The sequence below is a fragment of the Meleagris gallopavo genome, chromosome 29 (genome assembly GCF_000146605.3).
Source record: "Meleagris gallopavo isolate NT-WF06-2002-E0010 breed Aviagen turkey brand Nicholas breeding stock chromosome 29, Turkey_5.1, whole genome shotgun sequence".
NCBI classification, from domain to species: Eukaryota; Metazoa; Chordata; class Aves; order Galliformes; family Phasianidae; genus Meleagris; species Meleagris gallopavo.
This window is the reverse complement of record NC_015039.2, coordinates 570,119-587,807: the sequence shown is the minus strand read 5'-3', so window position 1 is coordinate 587,807 and position 17,689 is coordinate 570,119. Positions and strand designations below refer to the sequence as shown.

The window sequence follows — 17,689 nt, the reverse complement described above, 5'->3', positions numbered from 1 at the left end:
TTTTTCTTCACCCAAGAGGGAAGGAAGACAAACGGTTCGTTCAAAAAGTTATTACATCCAAGCACCAAAGGGCTCATTGCTTTCGGGTTTAAACATAGAGATATTCTGAAATGGCCTTACGTATATCATCAAAGATCCTACAGAGCTGTCCCAAGCAGCAAACACGAAATTAATTTATCCATTTGTTTGGGAACCATGGGATCATTAAGGCTGGAAAAGACCTCCAAGACCACCAAGTCCAACCCCCATCCATCCCCACCACCCCCACCCTCAAGAAGGAAGAGGTGCTCCTACTAGTTTCTTGAAGGCCAACATTTCCCTAAAGCGTGGTACTGCCACTAAACACATCTATTTTTTCTAGGACAGATCCCTAAGAATGAAACCACAATGGCAGGCATGAGGGCAGCGCCAGGAATGGATGCTCAGAGCTGTGCTGCAGCCACTGAAAAGAAGAAGGAAAGGATCCGTGTGTCAGAAATCTGCTCTCACCTGTCCCCATGCAGGAGGTTGTCCTTTAAAGCTGACTCAGAAGTGAGAAAAACGTAAGTACTTAAAAGCTTAAACGTTGCATAACAGTGAGCAGCATTAAACTCCCACAGTGGGTCTGCATGTATTATATACATGCTGAGTAATTTCCCCCACCATCACTCTATCCCTATTAAAAACAACCATTTCTTTCCTATTAAAAATAACTATCACGTTGTTCAGAACTGAATATTGTATTTTTACAGTTATTCCAGTTTTAAGTAGAAACAGCAATCATTTGGATCTGGTTTATTAAAGCAATCGCAATGGGAATTTCTTTATTTCAGCCCAAACGAACAAAAATCTAAGGTGAAATTCTTCAGTATCTCCATCAGATTCTACACAAAGTGCTTCCAAGACTGTACAGATGAGGTCTGAGACCCTCCCAGTCCTGGCAGTACAACCCAATACTCACTCAAATCACTCCTTTAATTAGCAACTTTCAAAAAGAGTGTTGAAAGCAATGGGCTCCTCAGCTGAAACAGTAGAAAGCAATAAGAGATTTCTATTTTTATGTACAGAAATCACTTTCTGTTGTATAAGTATCATTGCCACGAGGAAAGAAGTTTCATTACAAAGTGGGGTTTCTCACTGCAAAATGAATGCTGCTGCTGTTGAATGTCTCTGCAGAATCATCAGTACACGTCTGGCAAGGGGAGACCAACCCCATGAGTCCACTTGGTGCACAAACAGAGCACGCGGATACGTGGCTTCTTGAGAACACTCCAACATCAGCAGCCATCGAAATGTTTTTGTCTGATGGGTTCGTAAAATCCAAGATATTTTCTCCCGATGGACACTCAAACAGCATCGTCAGAAACCACCCATAGCAGATCTCAGGAGAACTCTGTGGATCACAGTAGCACTACACACACCAAAAAATACCCAAATATGCTTTTTTCTGATGAGTTTTTAAAGCTTTCTTGCCAAAGAAGCAGAATTCTGCTCTCAGATCCAAGCCAGCTACACAGAATCAGGTGACTTCATTCATTCCTCCGCTACAAAGAGGTCCCTCAAAGCACCCTTGGTGCAATAGGTTCTGAGCTACGGATCCACCAAAAATCACAGTCACTTAACGACACAGTCAGTTAACACAGCACTACTTAGGGGGGCCATCTGTAGAGATATCTCCAGTACTGCCATCCCACCATGGCATCACAGAGTGCCACCCCAGCCCCAAAGCATCCCCACCCAACTCACCTTGCGGACGTGACACGAGAAGAGAACATTCATGTATTTGTCTTTCCGTTTCAGCTCGGTGGCAACAGGGAGGAAGGCGCCCGTGCTCTGCGGGTGATCCGGCCTCTGGAAGAGCAAAGACAGTCACCTCATTCTTTGTGCTCACTGAGGACAATAACTGCACGACGTCAGGGCAGAACTGCAGCTGCACCACCTCATGGGAAGGCTTCCTCCCATCCCTCTGGAGAGCAGCAGAGTTTTACGCGCTTTCAGAGGGAGCCTTAACAAAACAAAACGCTTGGAGGAAGGACGGAGTAGAAAGTATTGCAAGTTGCCTCGAGATAATGTCTTTGTTCCTTTCCATTTAGTGCTGTTTTTAGCATCCCGTTGCATCCGGGATTTCAGCTTTACACCAACCTCCCTCCCAGGCCTGGCCATTCGATGAGCCAGCTGATGGCGTTGCTCACCATCCTTTAATGCTGTTTGGGATGCTCACTCAAACCAGGCTCAGTACATTCCGGAAGATTAACCTGTAGTGCTCTCCCTTCCGAGATACCAACTCGGAATTTCCATCCTTATAGTGTCCTGAGCCCCAGACCCCTTTGACCTCCATTGGTTCCTCTCTGTGTACTCACCAGTGCGATGTAATCCCCCTCCCACGCTCTCTGCAGCCCCAGATCTGCTCGGAGACCCTTCAGCACCTCCATGGCAGCCACCTTGGCCCGCAGCTGAGGTAGGTCCTTTGGTGGGATGCTCCGGATGAGTTCCCCTGCTCTCCACCTGCCATATAAAGCTCGAGTAAGGCTCACGTCTCTACCAAGTGCCCTGAAGTTTCCAGCTTACATGACATATCACCTTTAACTCCTATCAAATTTGGCTGGTACGCTTCCCCACATCCCTCTGGTGCCCAGAAGTAGACTGATAGCACATCTGTTGGCAATAAAGTTTTTTGCAGGCCCATTTTTTGGCTCATTTAAGACACCATTCCCTTTCTACAGCAAAATCTGGTCCTACAGTTGAAATCTAACCAACTGTAACTTGAAAGAGGACAGATCAGACCATTCATTACCTCCTTCAGCAAGAACATTGGCTCTGTAGGACTAATGCTGTAAAAAGTCTTTATCGACTAAAATTTTGTGATTATGATAATTGAGCTTATTCAGAAAGCAGGACGCTACCCAATAGGTCATGGATAGCATTCAAGAGACAGCTGGGAAGAAAAATAAGGCCAACCTGCTCTAGTGCTGGTAGTATTCTGCTTCAAGCAGATGGCTCTAGAGATCCCCAGAGGCCTCGTCCAGCCAATATTTCCTCTGTTCATAACTTTCAGAAGATATCATTTTTCAAACTGGAATCAGAGCTCTTGACACCCCTCTTGTCCATAGTAACAAGACTTGCCAAAGAAAAAAGTCACTGGCTTTTGGGCACTAAGGAGGTTGTAATGAATGTATTAAACAACTCTTCCACACACTGCATACAGTGATAGTGGTATATTGCTTAATTTATTTCAAATTAGTACTGACTTACTATAAAAGTCTCGAGGGACTCAAAAAGATTCATTTTTCTCTCTCCCTCTGCCTACCACCAGCTGCTCTTTTCTTTCAAAATTGATTAGAAAGTCTTAATTCGAGCTAAGGAAGGAAGTGTGATGTCCATCATGACTAAATCTCTGAAATAGGACGATTATTTGCCTGGTCAGGGGTACCAGAACCCACTATTTGGGATGGGTTGATGGTTGGACTTGGTGATCCCAGTGGTCTTTTCCAATCATAACTGTTCTGTGACTCTAATATCTTCATATTTGCTGCCCAGTTAATGTTCTCCAGTCATTTCCCCAAATTTTCTGCAGTAGGAACTGTTCAGTCCTTGCTTAGACCGAACAGAGTAGTTCTTTTATCTGTACCTATGGTAAATCGCCTGGAGCGCCTCTTCAAATCGGTGCAGCACTTTGGGTGGGGTGGGCCACTGCACGTGCTTGCCATAATCCTTCATGGCTCTGACGTTGCGGAAGCGCTGGGCGACCTCGTGGATGTAGGACTTCACCTTGTAGCGGCGGTAGTGCCTGAGGATGGTGAGGGCAGCCCTCGTCCTCTTGTAGCGGAGCCGAGCCAAGGTGCCCCTCCAGACCTAAGAGCCACAGAGAGGACAGAGGAGAGCTTCAGACAGAAAGGAAGGAAACATCTGCCTCTTTATTCTTCTAAATCCTTACATACAGCAGTCATGAGTTTTACAGTGAGATTCTGGCGTGCCAATAGGATTCGATTGGAAAAACAAGGGCGGGTTGAGCTGCTGCTGGCACTGTGTGATTTGGTACGACGGACAACGACACGTCATGACATTTGGTGTAACAACCAAATTTGGATAACAACACATCACGACACACAGTGGCATGCGATATCCATTCGCAGTGACAGACAACAACACATGACGACACGCATCCACGACTCACAACAGACAATGACACGTCGCGACATGATGACAGAAGTCAATGACACATCACAACATGACGACACACGCCCACGACTCACAACGGGCAATGACACGTCACGACATGACGACACACGTCAATGACATGCAACAACAGGCAATGACACGTCACGACATGTGACGACGCGTTAATGATGCCAGATGACAACACGTGAAGTTGACTCAGGACAATGGACAACAACACATCAGGACACCGGACAGTGACGTGACAACGGATGACAGCTCTTCGTGACACACGATGACATGCAACGTTGACCTGTGACAACAGACAACAACTCGCAATGTCGACTCGCGACGGTTCCCGAGTTGGTGAGCAGCTGTACTTTCCCTCCAATACCATCCATCAGGATGAGGATTGCATTTTTGCTTCCTCGTAGAATTAAACTGAAGGGTACTGAGCCTCTTGCACAGAACGAGCGCATCACCACTCGCTGCAGGCCCTGCTGGGAGTCGATGCCTCTCTCAAGAAACATCCCAGAGCTCCACTGATGCATGTCAAGCCTTCTATTTACAGAAGAATTAATTAATTACCCAGGGTGATCTCCAACATAGTATACTCTTAATGAAGCTGATGTCAAAGGTTTTCTTGACAGCCTTACTGATAACCTGATGTGTGGCTGAGAACAGCCATACGTAGAAGAGGCAGAGCAGACGTGAAGGAGCTCTTCTCTATACTCTAAACATTGAAAGAGGAAGCAGAAACTTTGGGTTTCTTCTCAAGAAAAGCAAGAACTCCTCCTTCCACCTTCTTTCAGAGTCCCTCTTCGTACTCCTCCAGCCTTCTGCCCTTCTAAAACAGACCCAAGAGCCACACAACACTGCCCAAACATCCCATGGTAACACCAAGCCAAGCCACCCTTCGCTTCCATGCCAGCATGCTAAACTGTGTGCAACTTTACCCCAAGATAGAAAGCAGTCCTTGATGCAGCACGAGATCACCCCACACACCATCCACTCAGCAGAACATGGTGAAGGCCAAACTGGGAAAAAGCAAGAGCAAGAAGTGCAGAAATCACTGTAACAACAGCAATACAGCAGCAGAGTGCTGTACAGCCAAACAAAACTGGCAGTGAGACAGAGGGAGATCAGCAAGGAACAGTGGATTGGTACTGAAAATCTAAACATCACACACACACAGAGCCACAGGAAAATAAAACCTAACACCTTCCCTCATTGCACTTCGAAGCACTGGGCAGACTGGGGGAAGGCAGCACCGTCTGCACAGAACAAACTGGCACAAAACACACCTGCAAAAAGCATGTCAGCAGCAAACCAGACAACAAGATAAAATAAACCTACTACCAACTTCCTACTTGTTCATTTCAAAAGAACAGAAATGAGGAACGAGTGGCTCAGCAGCCTCCTGGACCTCATGAACCGTCACAAGCAAACAACCACACATTTTGAATTGTTTTGGATACAGAACAAGGTCTTAATTCCGCTCCCCTGCGCTGGAGCAGAGATGTTCTTGAGGAAAGCCTCTCTGGCAGTGGTTTTTTTTCAGACGGGTGGAACAAAGGCACAGTAACAGATTGCCCCCGTGTTGTATCAGCTGCAGCGCTGCAGAAATTGGCTTCGCAGCAAGAAGTGTCACAACGCTACCAACAGGAGCCTTGCAAACCCAATTATCCAGCCCAGGCGTGTCCCTCGGCTGCACACAAACAGCCAGCTCTTAATGAAAAACACGTCCTCCAATCAAGCTGTCAACACTGGGTAACCTCACTCCTGGTGATGGCCTTCCTAATAGCCACAGTGGCAGCTCGTTCCAAAAGTAATGAGAAACCAAACTCACAGCACTGTGTTTGTTTTCTAAGTTTACAGTACACAATCATTTTTGCAGAGACAAGTTTATAATCGTCCCAGGCTGACACTGATTGCCTTCTCTTCTGACTCCATCCAGCTTCAGCCAAACCTGACAAAGGAAGAGAAGACCCAAAGAGGCAAAGCCTTACAGGAGGAATCGATGGCAGGGGCTCAACTCAGAGTGACACTGCTGGAAGGAGCTCAAGACCATCTGCTTTGTCTCATCTCCAAATCCCAAACCCAGCTCCTAGCCAAGCACAGCCCCACGGTGCTGTGTCCCAAGGCAACAGGTGGAAGGACGTGGCAGCGTTTCAGGGGGATGAGGATGGTGGAGGTGCAGGTGGGGAAGCAGTGCAGGAGTTGAGGAGGGTGGGAGGGGACTGGTTGTAGGCACAAGAATAAAGCTGTGGCTGTCATCATTTTGGAATGTCAGCAGCATGGGACAAACCCATGGGAAGCTCATGAAAACTCTGTTGGAAGATGAGTTTTAAAGTGGAAAACTGAAAAGCAGACTCAAAAGCAATCAATTTTGTTGTCAATTACTGCAAGGCCAGGCTGGATGCGGCCCTGGGCAAGCTGATCTAATGGGGCACAACCAGCCCATGGCAGGTGGGTTGGAGCTCAATGAGGTCCCTTTCAACCCAGCTGTTCTAGGATTCTGTGACCAAGTGAGAGCAAGAGACTTTATGCAGGACACTGTGAAAGAGATGTCCTGCACAGGAAGGGCTGCCCAAGGGGACAGGGCAGAGGTTGGGCATAGGAATGGAATAACAATCAGCACCAAAATGGAAACAAATGGAGCACCTGAGCTTCACCTCCCAACCTTTACCCATCCACTCTGATCTCTCAGCATCCTTTCGATCACCTCTGCCTTCTCCACGCTTTGGTCAGGTGATGACAGACTAACAGGGCAATTAAGAAATCAAGACCGAGGATGGATGGAGAGAAAGGTGATGGATGGAGAGAAAGCTTTGGAAACCAGGACTTGGACAGAAAGTGGTTATCTGGTGGTTGGCAACCCTGCCCATGGCACTGGGGTTGGAACTGGATGACCTTTAAGGTTCCCTCCAACCTAAGCCACCCCGTGATCCTATGAAAAAGAAACGGGACGTTCACCCACACCAAAAGTCAGACCTTATCTTAAGGGAAGCACTGAAATCTTTTCCTGAAGGATGTTTAACTCACATGGCTTTGAGGAAAAATTAATAAACTCGAGTTCAAATGATTATATACGATTTAAAGCAGATTATAAACTCGTTGAGCTCCTAGCAAAGATTCCTAAGATTAAATAAAGCTACTGGAACTGAAGAGCTTCAACTTAGCTCATCTGAATTAAACACCAGTGTTATACTTTGGAGCAGCATTGCGACTAACTAAGCCTTGGCCAACCATTTCATGCTTGCTGTAGCACAGCACACCTCCTCCCACTGCTTTGTGATCAATATTTCATGCTGCCCTCCAGGCATCCAAACTGAAAAAGATAAAACAAAACCCAGCTAGGAACTCGCAGAGCCATGAACCCTTCTGCACGGCTTTAAAGGACCTCAAACAGGAAAGGTGATGAAATATTTAAGTCAAGCCGCGCGCAGTTCTGAGGCACTGCAAATCAGAAGCGAGCTTTAATTACGCCATTCCTGATTGCCTTTGGAAGGGTCACCTCCTTGCAGAGCGGGCGCAGTGGGTGAGCTGATGGAGGCACGACGGAACGGCCAACATTCACACCCAGCGCCCCGGGACCTGCATTTCACAACACAACCAAATTCAGATCCCGCCGGAGGAATTTAATGTTTTTAAATCAGAGCCCCTCGTTCCCATAGATCACACTGCAGCACACACAAACAGCCAGTGGGAAGAGCTGCTTAATTTACTAAATGCTGTTTCCTCTTTTCACATGAGTCAGCTGAACAACGCTCGTTCCATTGCTTTGCTTAATAGAAACAACGTCCCACTAGGAAGAGCAGAGAGAGGGGTCACCCTCAGATTAATGAGATTGCCCTAAGAAGGCTGTGTCCAACAATAAATATAAGAAATAGCAAAGGGACGGTGTTATAAGCGAGGGGCACGTGTGAGACGTGCGCAGAGAGGAAATGATGGATGGGGAGAAGTGACGGCTGGATTTTTCCTGCCACTCGTTGCTGCTCTGCCTGAAAGCTTCCCGAAACTCTGGCAAATTCTGCTTACCTTTGTTCAAAGGACAGGAATGCCATTAAAGCATGCGAGGGAGGACAGCGTTAATTGTGGTGAAAGAGAAAAACAATTCCAGAAACACATTGACAAACGCAGCTCCATCACCAGATGTTTGGTTTTGCCCCATAGCCCATGGGAAAAGCTCATCGCCATCAGCAATTTACACTGCAGCATCCTATGAGGGAAGGAGAAACGCACAGAAACTGTGCATCTTTACCTTACTTTGGGTGACCCTGATCCTCTCTTCTCCTCCTTTACCCAACAATGAATGGATATTTATGTCTAGTTCGGTTAAAGAAGTGTTTTCACAGCATGTCCTGGGTGAGGGAAGACGATATGCAAGCATTCAGGTGCCCCATTGCACCTGCAGGGTGGGAGCCCTGCCCTCTGCCGTGTCCCTGACCTCCTTTCTGCCAGCACAGATGCTCACCTGAAGTACACTGTGCTGAAAAGGAGGGGAGGGGGGAACTCTGAATTACAAATCAGTCGCACTTCCCTTCTGCTGCTTCCCATCAGGCGGAGCTACGCCACGGTGATGGCAAGGGACGTTCATGGCAGGTCCTCAATGGGTCTTCAGTGGGCTCCCAACAGGACCCCAACAGGTCCTCACTGGGTTCACAGCAGGACCCCAGCACATCCCCAGCGGGTCCTCAGTGGTTCCCAACAGGACCCCTACAGGTCCCCACGGCAGCCACATTCTCCTCCTTGTGCCTTGCAACACAAAACCCGTGTCCCAGTAGGCGCTGGCTGATGAGAGCAATCCTCTCTTCCTCTGCAGGAGCAGTGAAGATTTAGGGAGGTGATTACCATATGCAGCTGCACCGGTCTGATAAAATTGCACTGAAATAGTGCACTAAATTATATTGACAAGATGCATCGCTTTGCATGCTGCACGTGCTGAGCTGTTTTCTTGAACAAAGCGCTCCTCTACAAAGCTAATGAATATACGGGAACGTTTCCAAGAAAAACAACCACAGAAGCAAATTCTTATCATTATCAAACAAAGGAAGCGGCATTATTTTAAGGGTTAAGGGTTACTCACATGATGAAGCTGCTAAGAGAATCACAGAATCTCTTTCTGAAAGCCTTGGGAGCAATAAATTGTGTAATATATATAATTAGAAATGAAGACGTACATTTAAAATAAGCAAGAAATGGAATTGCTAACAGCAGATTTTTCTTTCACTTAAAATTACTCACAGAAAAATGTCATTGGACCCCAACCTGAGACAGACTGCACCTTACATTGCCCTCCTGGCCCAGCTCGGCCTTGCACGCTTACAGGCAAAATTACAGTTGGGGAAAAGGAGCAAGAATTACATTGTTGTGTGCGTTTTTAACAATTGAGAGCGAGTTGAAAAGAAAAAAAAAATTAGATACAGGCAATATTGCCAGTGTTTTCAGAGCCTCCTTACATCCTCGGTCTGAGGTTTTTTTGTTACTGTGCTGACTGCTCTTCCTCAGCACTGCTGGTCTGTGACTGCCCCATCTACCGGCAGCAGGGCACAGCTGGTAACGAGGATTGGATTCAGAGCACAGAATGAAATCCAACAGTAAAACAAGAGAAATAGCAAAAATGGCAGGAAGAAATCATCTTCCATCTTACACAGTTCCATACCTATCAACTTCAACCCAACACCCAGCCCAACCAACACCAATGCAGATGCAACCCTGGACTTCCAATTGTCTCCTTCCACGTTGGTCATACTGACTTCCAGAAGGGAAATCAGGTCAAGCACGTTGTTAACACAACAAAACTATTGGGCACAGAACAGTTTTTGGACCAGCTCTCGTATTTTGTCCCCTCTGGTGCACGTTCATTGCAGGGAGTTGGCCTAGAAGACCTTTTGGGGCCCCTTCCAACTCCAACAACTCTATGACACCATATTGCTCCTGGGCTTGCTAGCTCTTCTGTTGTACAGTTGCCCCTAAACCCAAATGATTCAGGAGTTTGCCAAGTCCCATGGCTTAGAAGAGGATTTTCATAAGAGAAGCCTGAAAATGCCTTTGCACTGAAGCTGCAGAATGGAAAATTATTTACCCGGAGGGTAAAATCAGGAAGAGCTTGAGGTCAAATCCCATATTCAGAAGGGGAGGAACACGCAGGTGTCCTCTGCACAGTACCTTTGGGGTCACACCCTTGTAATGCTAAGGGCCTTCTATCAGCAGCTCTGCAGATGACCTCCACTCTGTCACCCTTCCACCCAAACTGCTGGGCAGCATTTCCAGAGCCCCACAACAACATTTTCCTTCTTGTGTGACGTAATCCTTGTGTTCTCGTGATGTTTGCTCCTGCCAACCCCAACACTGCTGTTGCAGTGAGTTCCCATGGGAAGAAATTGCCACCAACACACAAATCTCCTTCCTTTCCCCTCACTTTCTATCCCTTGCCTGCCTTTGTTTTATTTACCTTAGAGGACTCACAGCAAAGCTCCATGAACCAACATGAAAGCATCCTTCCAACCCAAACAAACCTGTGATTCTATGATTCACCTCAAACATTTTGTGCTCATCAACAGCAACACGAGGAAGAAGCAAGAAAAAACAACAGGGAGTTTGAGAAAAGGTGCTTTGAGGATTGTGAACTGGGCTTTTTGATGGAGCAAAGTGAAGCCTTACCTTCTGTAGGAAGAGCACAATCCTCACGAGCATCTTGGCATGGAGCTCCTCCAAGGTGAACAGCGTTCGTGGTGTGCGGATGAAGATTTTGGTCTTCCCATAGGCAACATCGTGCTGAAATCCATGACACTCAATGAGCTTCTTCACAGCATCTTTGTCTGAAGGGAGGTCATGGTTTGGCCAGGTGAATTCTGAGATCATCTTGTACCTGCAATCACAATTTCCAATGCACCCTTGTCCTCTGTGCTCTCCAGAAGACCAACCTTCAGTACTTTTTAGACATAATTACCATCTAAATTGAAATACAACTGATTCCATGCAGCAGATCCTGAGACAGTTTGTGTAGGAGATGCGATCCCCAAAACTGAACAGAAAGGGAATGCAAGAGGTGTGATTTTAGGCCACTGAAAAGAACAAGCATTGTGAGGAGCTCAGTTCATCAACACAGAACTGATGCAACGCGACGAGCCTCACCGCCGAGCTCCATCAACAGAGATCTGCAGAGAGCAACGCTGGCTTGTCCACATGTCATTTGTGGACACACAAACACAACTGATGCTTTAGCTGCTATATTACCCACATTCATGTTCCAAATAAAACTCTCATGCAGCCGACTTAACCACCTCTCTATTTAAAAGCCCGTGATACAAACACACATGGGACATAAATATTTTAAGCTGGTTTCTCTTTTCTGTTCTCATCAGGAAAATGTTCCTGCAGTAATTAATTCAATAGGAAAACCTTCCACTTCAGGACACTTAAATAAGGGAAACCAAAGGATCAGGACAGCACTACAAATGCATACTTTATTAAACAGGGCCCAGAAAAAAAAAGGGAGAGGCGTTGGAGAGCTGAAGTGTGAGCAGGATGTTGCAGCACTGCCAAATCCTGACCTCGCCACTAAGTACAGCAAGGCAGGAGCCAACATAAATCTGCTCAGTGACACCACAGCCCTTCCCCTCTCCTTTTGCCTAAGGACGGTGGCAGCTTGGAAGGTCACTTGGACACGGAATCACTGAGGTTGGGAAACCCACTAAGATCATCCAGTCCAACCATGAAGCCACCCCCACCATGCCCACTCACAGTCACAGAATCATAGACTCACTAAGGTCAGAAAGATCTCTAAGATCCCCAATCCAACCCATCCCTGCCATGCCCACCCACACTAAGTGTCACATCTCTGTGGCTCTGGAACACCTCTGGGGATGGTGACTTCACCGCCTCCCTGAGCAGCCTGTGTCACTGCATCACCACTCTTCCAGAGAACAAATCGTTCTCCGTATCCAACCTGAACCTCCTGTGGCACAACTTAAGACCATCACCTCTCGCAATGCCCAGGTCCGTAGCGTTGCCTGGGGTTGCTGTGGCTGAAGCTCAGGACCTGGCACTTGGTCTTGTTGAGGCTCATCCCATTGGCCTCAGTGCAGATCCCTCTGTAGGGCTTTCCTGCCCTCAGGCAGACGGACACCTCCTCCCAGCTCCATGTCATCTGCAAGCTTATCGAGGGAGCACTCAGCACAGAGCAGATGGGATCTCGGTGTTGTTTCCATGCTGCGTAACACTGCCTGAAAATAGGCCTGCGGATGCCTTTGTGGGGAAGGGCTGGGTTTCAGCCACAGATGCCTCCGGGCGCCGCTCCTCCACTCCCTCAGGCAGCCCTTCCCCAACCCCCTCAGCACCGCTTTATTTGGCAGATAGGAATATTGATGCCCTCGGGGTACTGCGGGGATGAACAGCACCAACGCAGTCCTTATGGAGAGTTACGTTATCTGCACAGTTGTGATCCCTTGCAATCCCCCTTCAATGAACGCCCCTGACGTGCAGCTCACACCACGGATCACATCCCCTTTAAGAGGGCAGGTTTAGAAGATTCAGTGCAGCACAGCTGTGGTATGCAGATGCAGTGTGTGCCATCTTATCCTTTAGATGCCGAATCCGACCGCAGGCTTCGGCACAACAAACACTGCAGCACCTCAAAGCTCCACCACTTGCCACATGCTAATTTGGTTGGCTGGCTGCAAACAGCACTTCTGGCTTTAAGCTTACAGGAGCTCATCAAATATTCATTACAAACAAAGCAGCTGTTTATATTAATAGTAATTACACAAGTCTTAAGGAACAAATTCCACGTGTGAAGGCAGACGTGAGCACTAACCTCTGCATAATGTTCAGGAGAACAGATACACAGGGCTGCAGGCTGTGTGATAAGCCTCACCTCCTGTTCTGCCTCAGGTATCATGGAACACCCAGGCAAATCTCCACTGTCATCTCTCGTGGCACTTTGGTTCTGGCACATCCCACCTGCTTAGCTCGGGCTTTTTTTCCTGTCCTCAGGGACTTTCCCTCATACAATTCAATAACAGGTTAAAACCAATTCAGTATCTGAAGAGGATGAATCCTCAGTATCTGTGCTAATTTACTGAAGCTGCAAGACAAATTACAATCTAAAACGTTCCATTTGTCACAAATCTGGTAGGAGTAACGAGGGCAAAGGATATCAGAAAGATGCTTTAATGAGGTCATGCTATTATCCCTTCTCCACACTTCCACTCCGTAAGCCCAGAGGTTTCCTCGTGTACATGCAGCATCACTGCACACCACTGACAGACAAGGGGAAATGGTTTCAAACCAAAGGAGGGGAGATGCAGATTGGGTGTAATGAGGGCAGGGACAGGCAGCCCAGGGAGGCAATGGGTGCCCCATCCCAGGGGATGCTCAGCTCAGCTGGAGGGACTCTGAGTGCTGGCAGAGCTGTGGGTGCCCCACTGAGCGCAGGCATTGGGACAGACAGCCCTTAACGGCCCCTTCCAACCCAAGGAATTCCACAATCCTATGACTGAGCACTTCCCAGGACACACAGCACCCACCCGTCCCTCTCACCGCGACCGTCAGACAACATGCAGAGAGAAAAGAGCCGTTCATTAGCTCTGTTTTTTGGGTTATGCTCTGGGGAAGAACCTCAGTACACATTCCTCACGGAGAGAATAACGCAGCAAATGAGTTCAGCACGAAGAAGGGGAGCCCGAGCCCCAGGGACGGACCTCAGAGCACAGCCGCCCTCCTACCTGTGAAGGAACTTCTGGTAGGTCTGGCGATAGGCAAAGCCTGCCCTTCGCACCCTGACGTTCTCCAGCAACCCCAGGTACTCCACCTGGTGCCTGCAGCGCTCCTCGTCAAACAGCTGGGGGGACTTCTTGTCGTTGGGCTTGATGCAGCGGACGTAATAGGGCTCCTAATGGGACAGAGAAAGAAGAAGTCTATAAACCTGGCAAAGGGCGGCTGCCATTCTTCAGAACCAATCTGCTTTGACCACGCCGGGGTTTGAAGCTGATTCATTTCTTTCTCTCCATCGTCAGCCCTCGCCATGCTCCCAGCAGGGAGAGCAGCACGCCTCACAAAGGCTCCAAACCTGATTTCTTAGAGGTAAAACTGTTCCTTATAACCTCAGGTCTTTTATTTTTCAAGGTCAAACAGAATGCAAATGGAGACCAGCGAGCGCAGAGAGGAACCAGAAAGACTGAAAACCCAGAAAACATGGCACAGAGGAAATTCTCTATCAGTCCAGAAGGACGGAGCCACAAAACTGCTGGTGACGGCACCTAACATATCCTCCATCCTTAATGCACCTGAAAGGTAAACGCAGAGATGCAGCAATTCTGGTTTGGGACAAAGAAGGCTTTAAGCACAATACAGAACAGCTCCAGTTGAACATCAGCAGAACAAGCATGGGAGCAGAATGCCTGCGGAGAGGAGGAAACCCATCGGGGGAGAGGAGCAGACTGCACACATCTGCACAGGGAAGGGGAGCAGAGCTGTCCTCAATCAGGACTGAACTCCACGCGTTCCCAAGGTCCTCTCCAGTCCTATTTTCTGTGATTTGTGGATGACTTCGTCCTATTTTCTGTGATTTCAGGTCGCTGCCCTAAACTCAGGATAATATGAAAGGCCCAAAATTGCCATTTTCCTTTCAGTAATGCTGAACAAATGGGCTCATCCCAAATAACCCAGCTGGTCCTGACACAAGGTGGAGGCACACAGCGCTGACATGAACACAAAGCCTGCACACCCTAACAAATGTGAATGGGATGAATAACACAGCCCCAGCACTGAGACGAGACGTTAAGAGGCCCTGGCACTGCCCACAGCTGTGGGTGCCCCAACCCAGAGCCACGGATGGTGGGGGGCACACAGCCCACGGCAGGGACTGGGATGGGGAGCTTCCATTCCAACCCAACAGAGCTGTGATTCCATGGTTCTGTGATCTTTGAGGTCCCTCCAACACAACCATGCTGTGATTCTGTGGTTCTACAATCCTTAGGGTCCCTTCCAACCCAACCCTACTCAATACAACTCAACCATTCCATGGTTCTACAATCCTTAAGGTCCCTTCCAACCCAACCCTATTCAATACAACTCAACCATTCCATGGTTCTACAATCCTTAAGGTCCCTTCCAACCCAACCCTACTCAATACAACTCAACCATTCCATGGTTCTACAATCTTTAAGGTCCCTTCCAACCCAAACCTACTCAACCCAACCTAACAATTCCCTGGTTCTTTAATGTCCCTTCCAACCCAACGGTGCCATGAACCCATGGTTCTACAATCTCTGAGGTCCCTTCCAACCCAACCATGGCGTGGCTCCAGCACAGTCGTCATCTGGCTTCTCTTTTCAATTTCTCAAAAACAAAGCAGTGCTGAGAGCACAGCCTCCCCAGGACCTTGAAGGTCCCTCCCAACCCAAACCATTCTGTGCCACCAGACAGCCAAGGGACAGCCCTGTTCTGTGTGAGGTCTTCCACCGTGCACCTCCTTCTGCTGCAGTGATTTGACACAGCCTGATCCTATTCTATTTGTTGTGCTAAAACACAACGTGACGGAAGAATTTAATGCATGAATCTCTTAAAACTCTTCATCTTTTTAAGCTTTCTCCTGCAAATTGCTGAAGGCAACAAGGTTTCCAGGGGTCCTTATGCCCTCAGCAGGTTCCTACCAGCTCTCAGAATGTGCGATCTGTGTGGGTACAACTTCTCCTCGGCTGTGCCGCGGGAATCTGGCTGTCAGCCATGTGTCAAACCGAAGGCAGAAGCAGCCCCAGATGAACTTCAAATCCATGAAGAGGCTCCACGCAGTCACGGCAGCATTAGTGAGGAGGAGGAGGAGTTTGCCGGACCTGCAGCCCGCAATTTGTGATCTCAAAACACATCTCTGCCTCCAGGGAAACGGCGTGAGTCCTTCATCAGACATCACAGCGTTGGCTCACAGCTATTTGTTATCACTGCAGAGCCCCTCTGCTGCCGCAGCTCTCTCTGCCTGGGCTGTCACTCATCTCTTTGTCATTCAAAGCCCCCCTGCAAAAAAATTTACCCTTCCCGACTTCCAAAGAGCAGTGAGTGACTGTATGTGAGCTGACACAAAAGGCAGAAGTCGAGATGCTGCTCTCCTTTTGGAAAACAGGAATAGGAAGTTCCTGCACAGACAGGAGATCATCTATCAGCACAATTACAGTGTAATTAAAGCCTCTCAGCAGTGACAGCTAGCAGGGTAAATTCTAAAGGAGATTATTCCACGCTCACAATCCCACCAGCTCCAGCTCTTCAGGGGGATAATTATGCAGCTCCCATTATTGCACAGGAGGCTGTCAAGCCCAGAGCCACGTTTTATAAATGGAAGACTGAAATACAGAGGCACAAAGGCCCCAGTTTCTGAATGCTGCTCAGTTGTCTATCTGAAATTGATTTTTTTTTTTAATGAAGCAAAGTGATTTTTAGATTTTAAAGTGTTTTTGCACCATGATCCTGCTTGGGAGAATTCTGTTCCATAGTTCAGAGCACGGTGGATGGGAGAAAGGACAGGACATAGAATGGGCAATTTGAGCTGGATATCCCCAACTGGTCATGGAGATGGCATTATGGCTTAGTAGAGATGAAGCCTGTCAAACCAGGTTGGAGAGGGATGGACAGGGGATGAAGATAGAGTAAAAATAAAACAGGCAAAAGGAATTACAGAGAGAGGAAAAACAAAGAGGAAAGGGGGAAAAACAAAGAGGAAAAAGAAGGGAGAAAAGGAAAAAGAAGAAGAATTAAAAACAAGATGAATGTCCAGAGAGAGCTCCTCAAGAAGCTCATCATTTAGAGCCATGTCAGCCCCAGGGCTCCCAGAGTCAGCAGTTAGGAGAACAAGAAAAGCCACTCCAACAAGCCATCACAGGCAGAGCAGACCCTGGGAGAACAGCTGGGCCATAAATCCGTGTGAGGGTCGAGCTGGGGCAGCACAGCCCCATGAAGGCACAGAGCTCTGCTTCTCCTCACAACCCCCCGCTCCAGCAGAACGCCAGCAAAGCAGCACTGCCCACATCAAACACCCAGCTGCCATTGGAGGTCCAGAGTTTGCAGAGTTGAAGGTTTGTTTCTGCTATTCCTGTGCTCCTGCTCAATGAACTGGCATCTCTGAAGCCCCTGAACATGAGTTTCAATAGTGCCGATGCTGCTGATAGAATTCATTCTACCAATGAATTCTTGGACTGCCATTCTGCCCCAGGACTGCAGAAACTGCACTGCTTGGCTCCCAAGTGACACAACCCAAAGGAAGAAGCACAAAGTCCATCCTCAGGCCCCTTATCTGTGCTGCATCTGCTTTTCTGGGCACACCGAAATTCAGAGCCCTTAAAGTAACACAGATGTGAAAACAAAGATAACGTGGAGTGAGATCCATTCTGAGGTCCAGATGCATCGCAGTGAAGGTATCACAAATAGTGCCAACTACACAACCTGTGTGCAAAGGGAAGGACCTACAGATGCTCTCCTGCAGGAGCACTGCCCGTGTCAGCCCTTAAAGCAAAGACTGAAGCCCAAAGCTCATCCCCTCTGCTCCAGCCCCATGCCGTAG

At 48.0% G+C, this 17,689-nt stretch overlaps 1 protein-coding gene across 1 annotated transcript in view; it reads right to left on the bottom strand.

The window, feature by feature from the left end:
* Window positions 1-17,689, bottom strand: part of MYO1D (myosin ID) — a 36,994-nt gene that overhangs the window by 7,518 nt on the left and 11,787 nt on the right. Inside the window, exons 15-19 of the mRNA XM_010724462.3 lie at window positions 13,866-14,032; window positions 10,801-11,008; window positions 3,608-3,831; window positions 2,340-2,484; window positions 1,726-1,830 (exon numbers count right to left, since the gene is read on the bottom strand). Coding sequence (XP_010722764.2) covers window positions 1,726-1,830; window positions 2,340-2,484; window positions 3,608-3,831; window positions 10,801-11,008; window positions 13,866-14,032 — 849 coding nt within the window. The remainder of the gene's footprint in view (window positions 1-1,725; window positions 1,831-2,339; window positions 2,485-3,607; window positions 3,832-10,800; window positions 11,009-13,865; window positions 14,033-17,689) is intronic.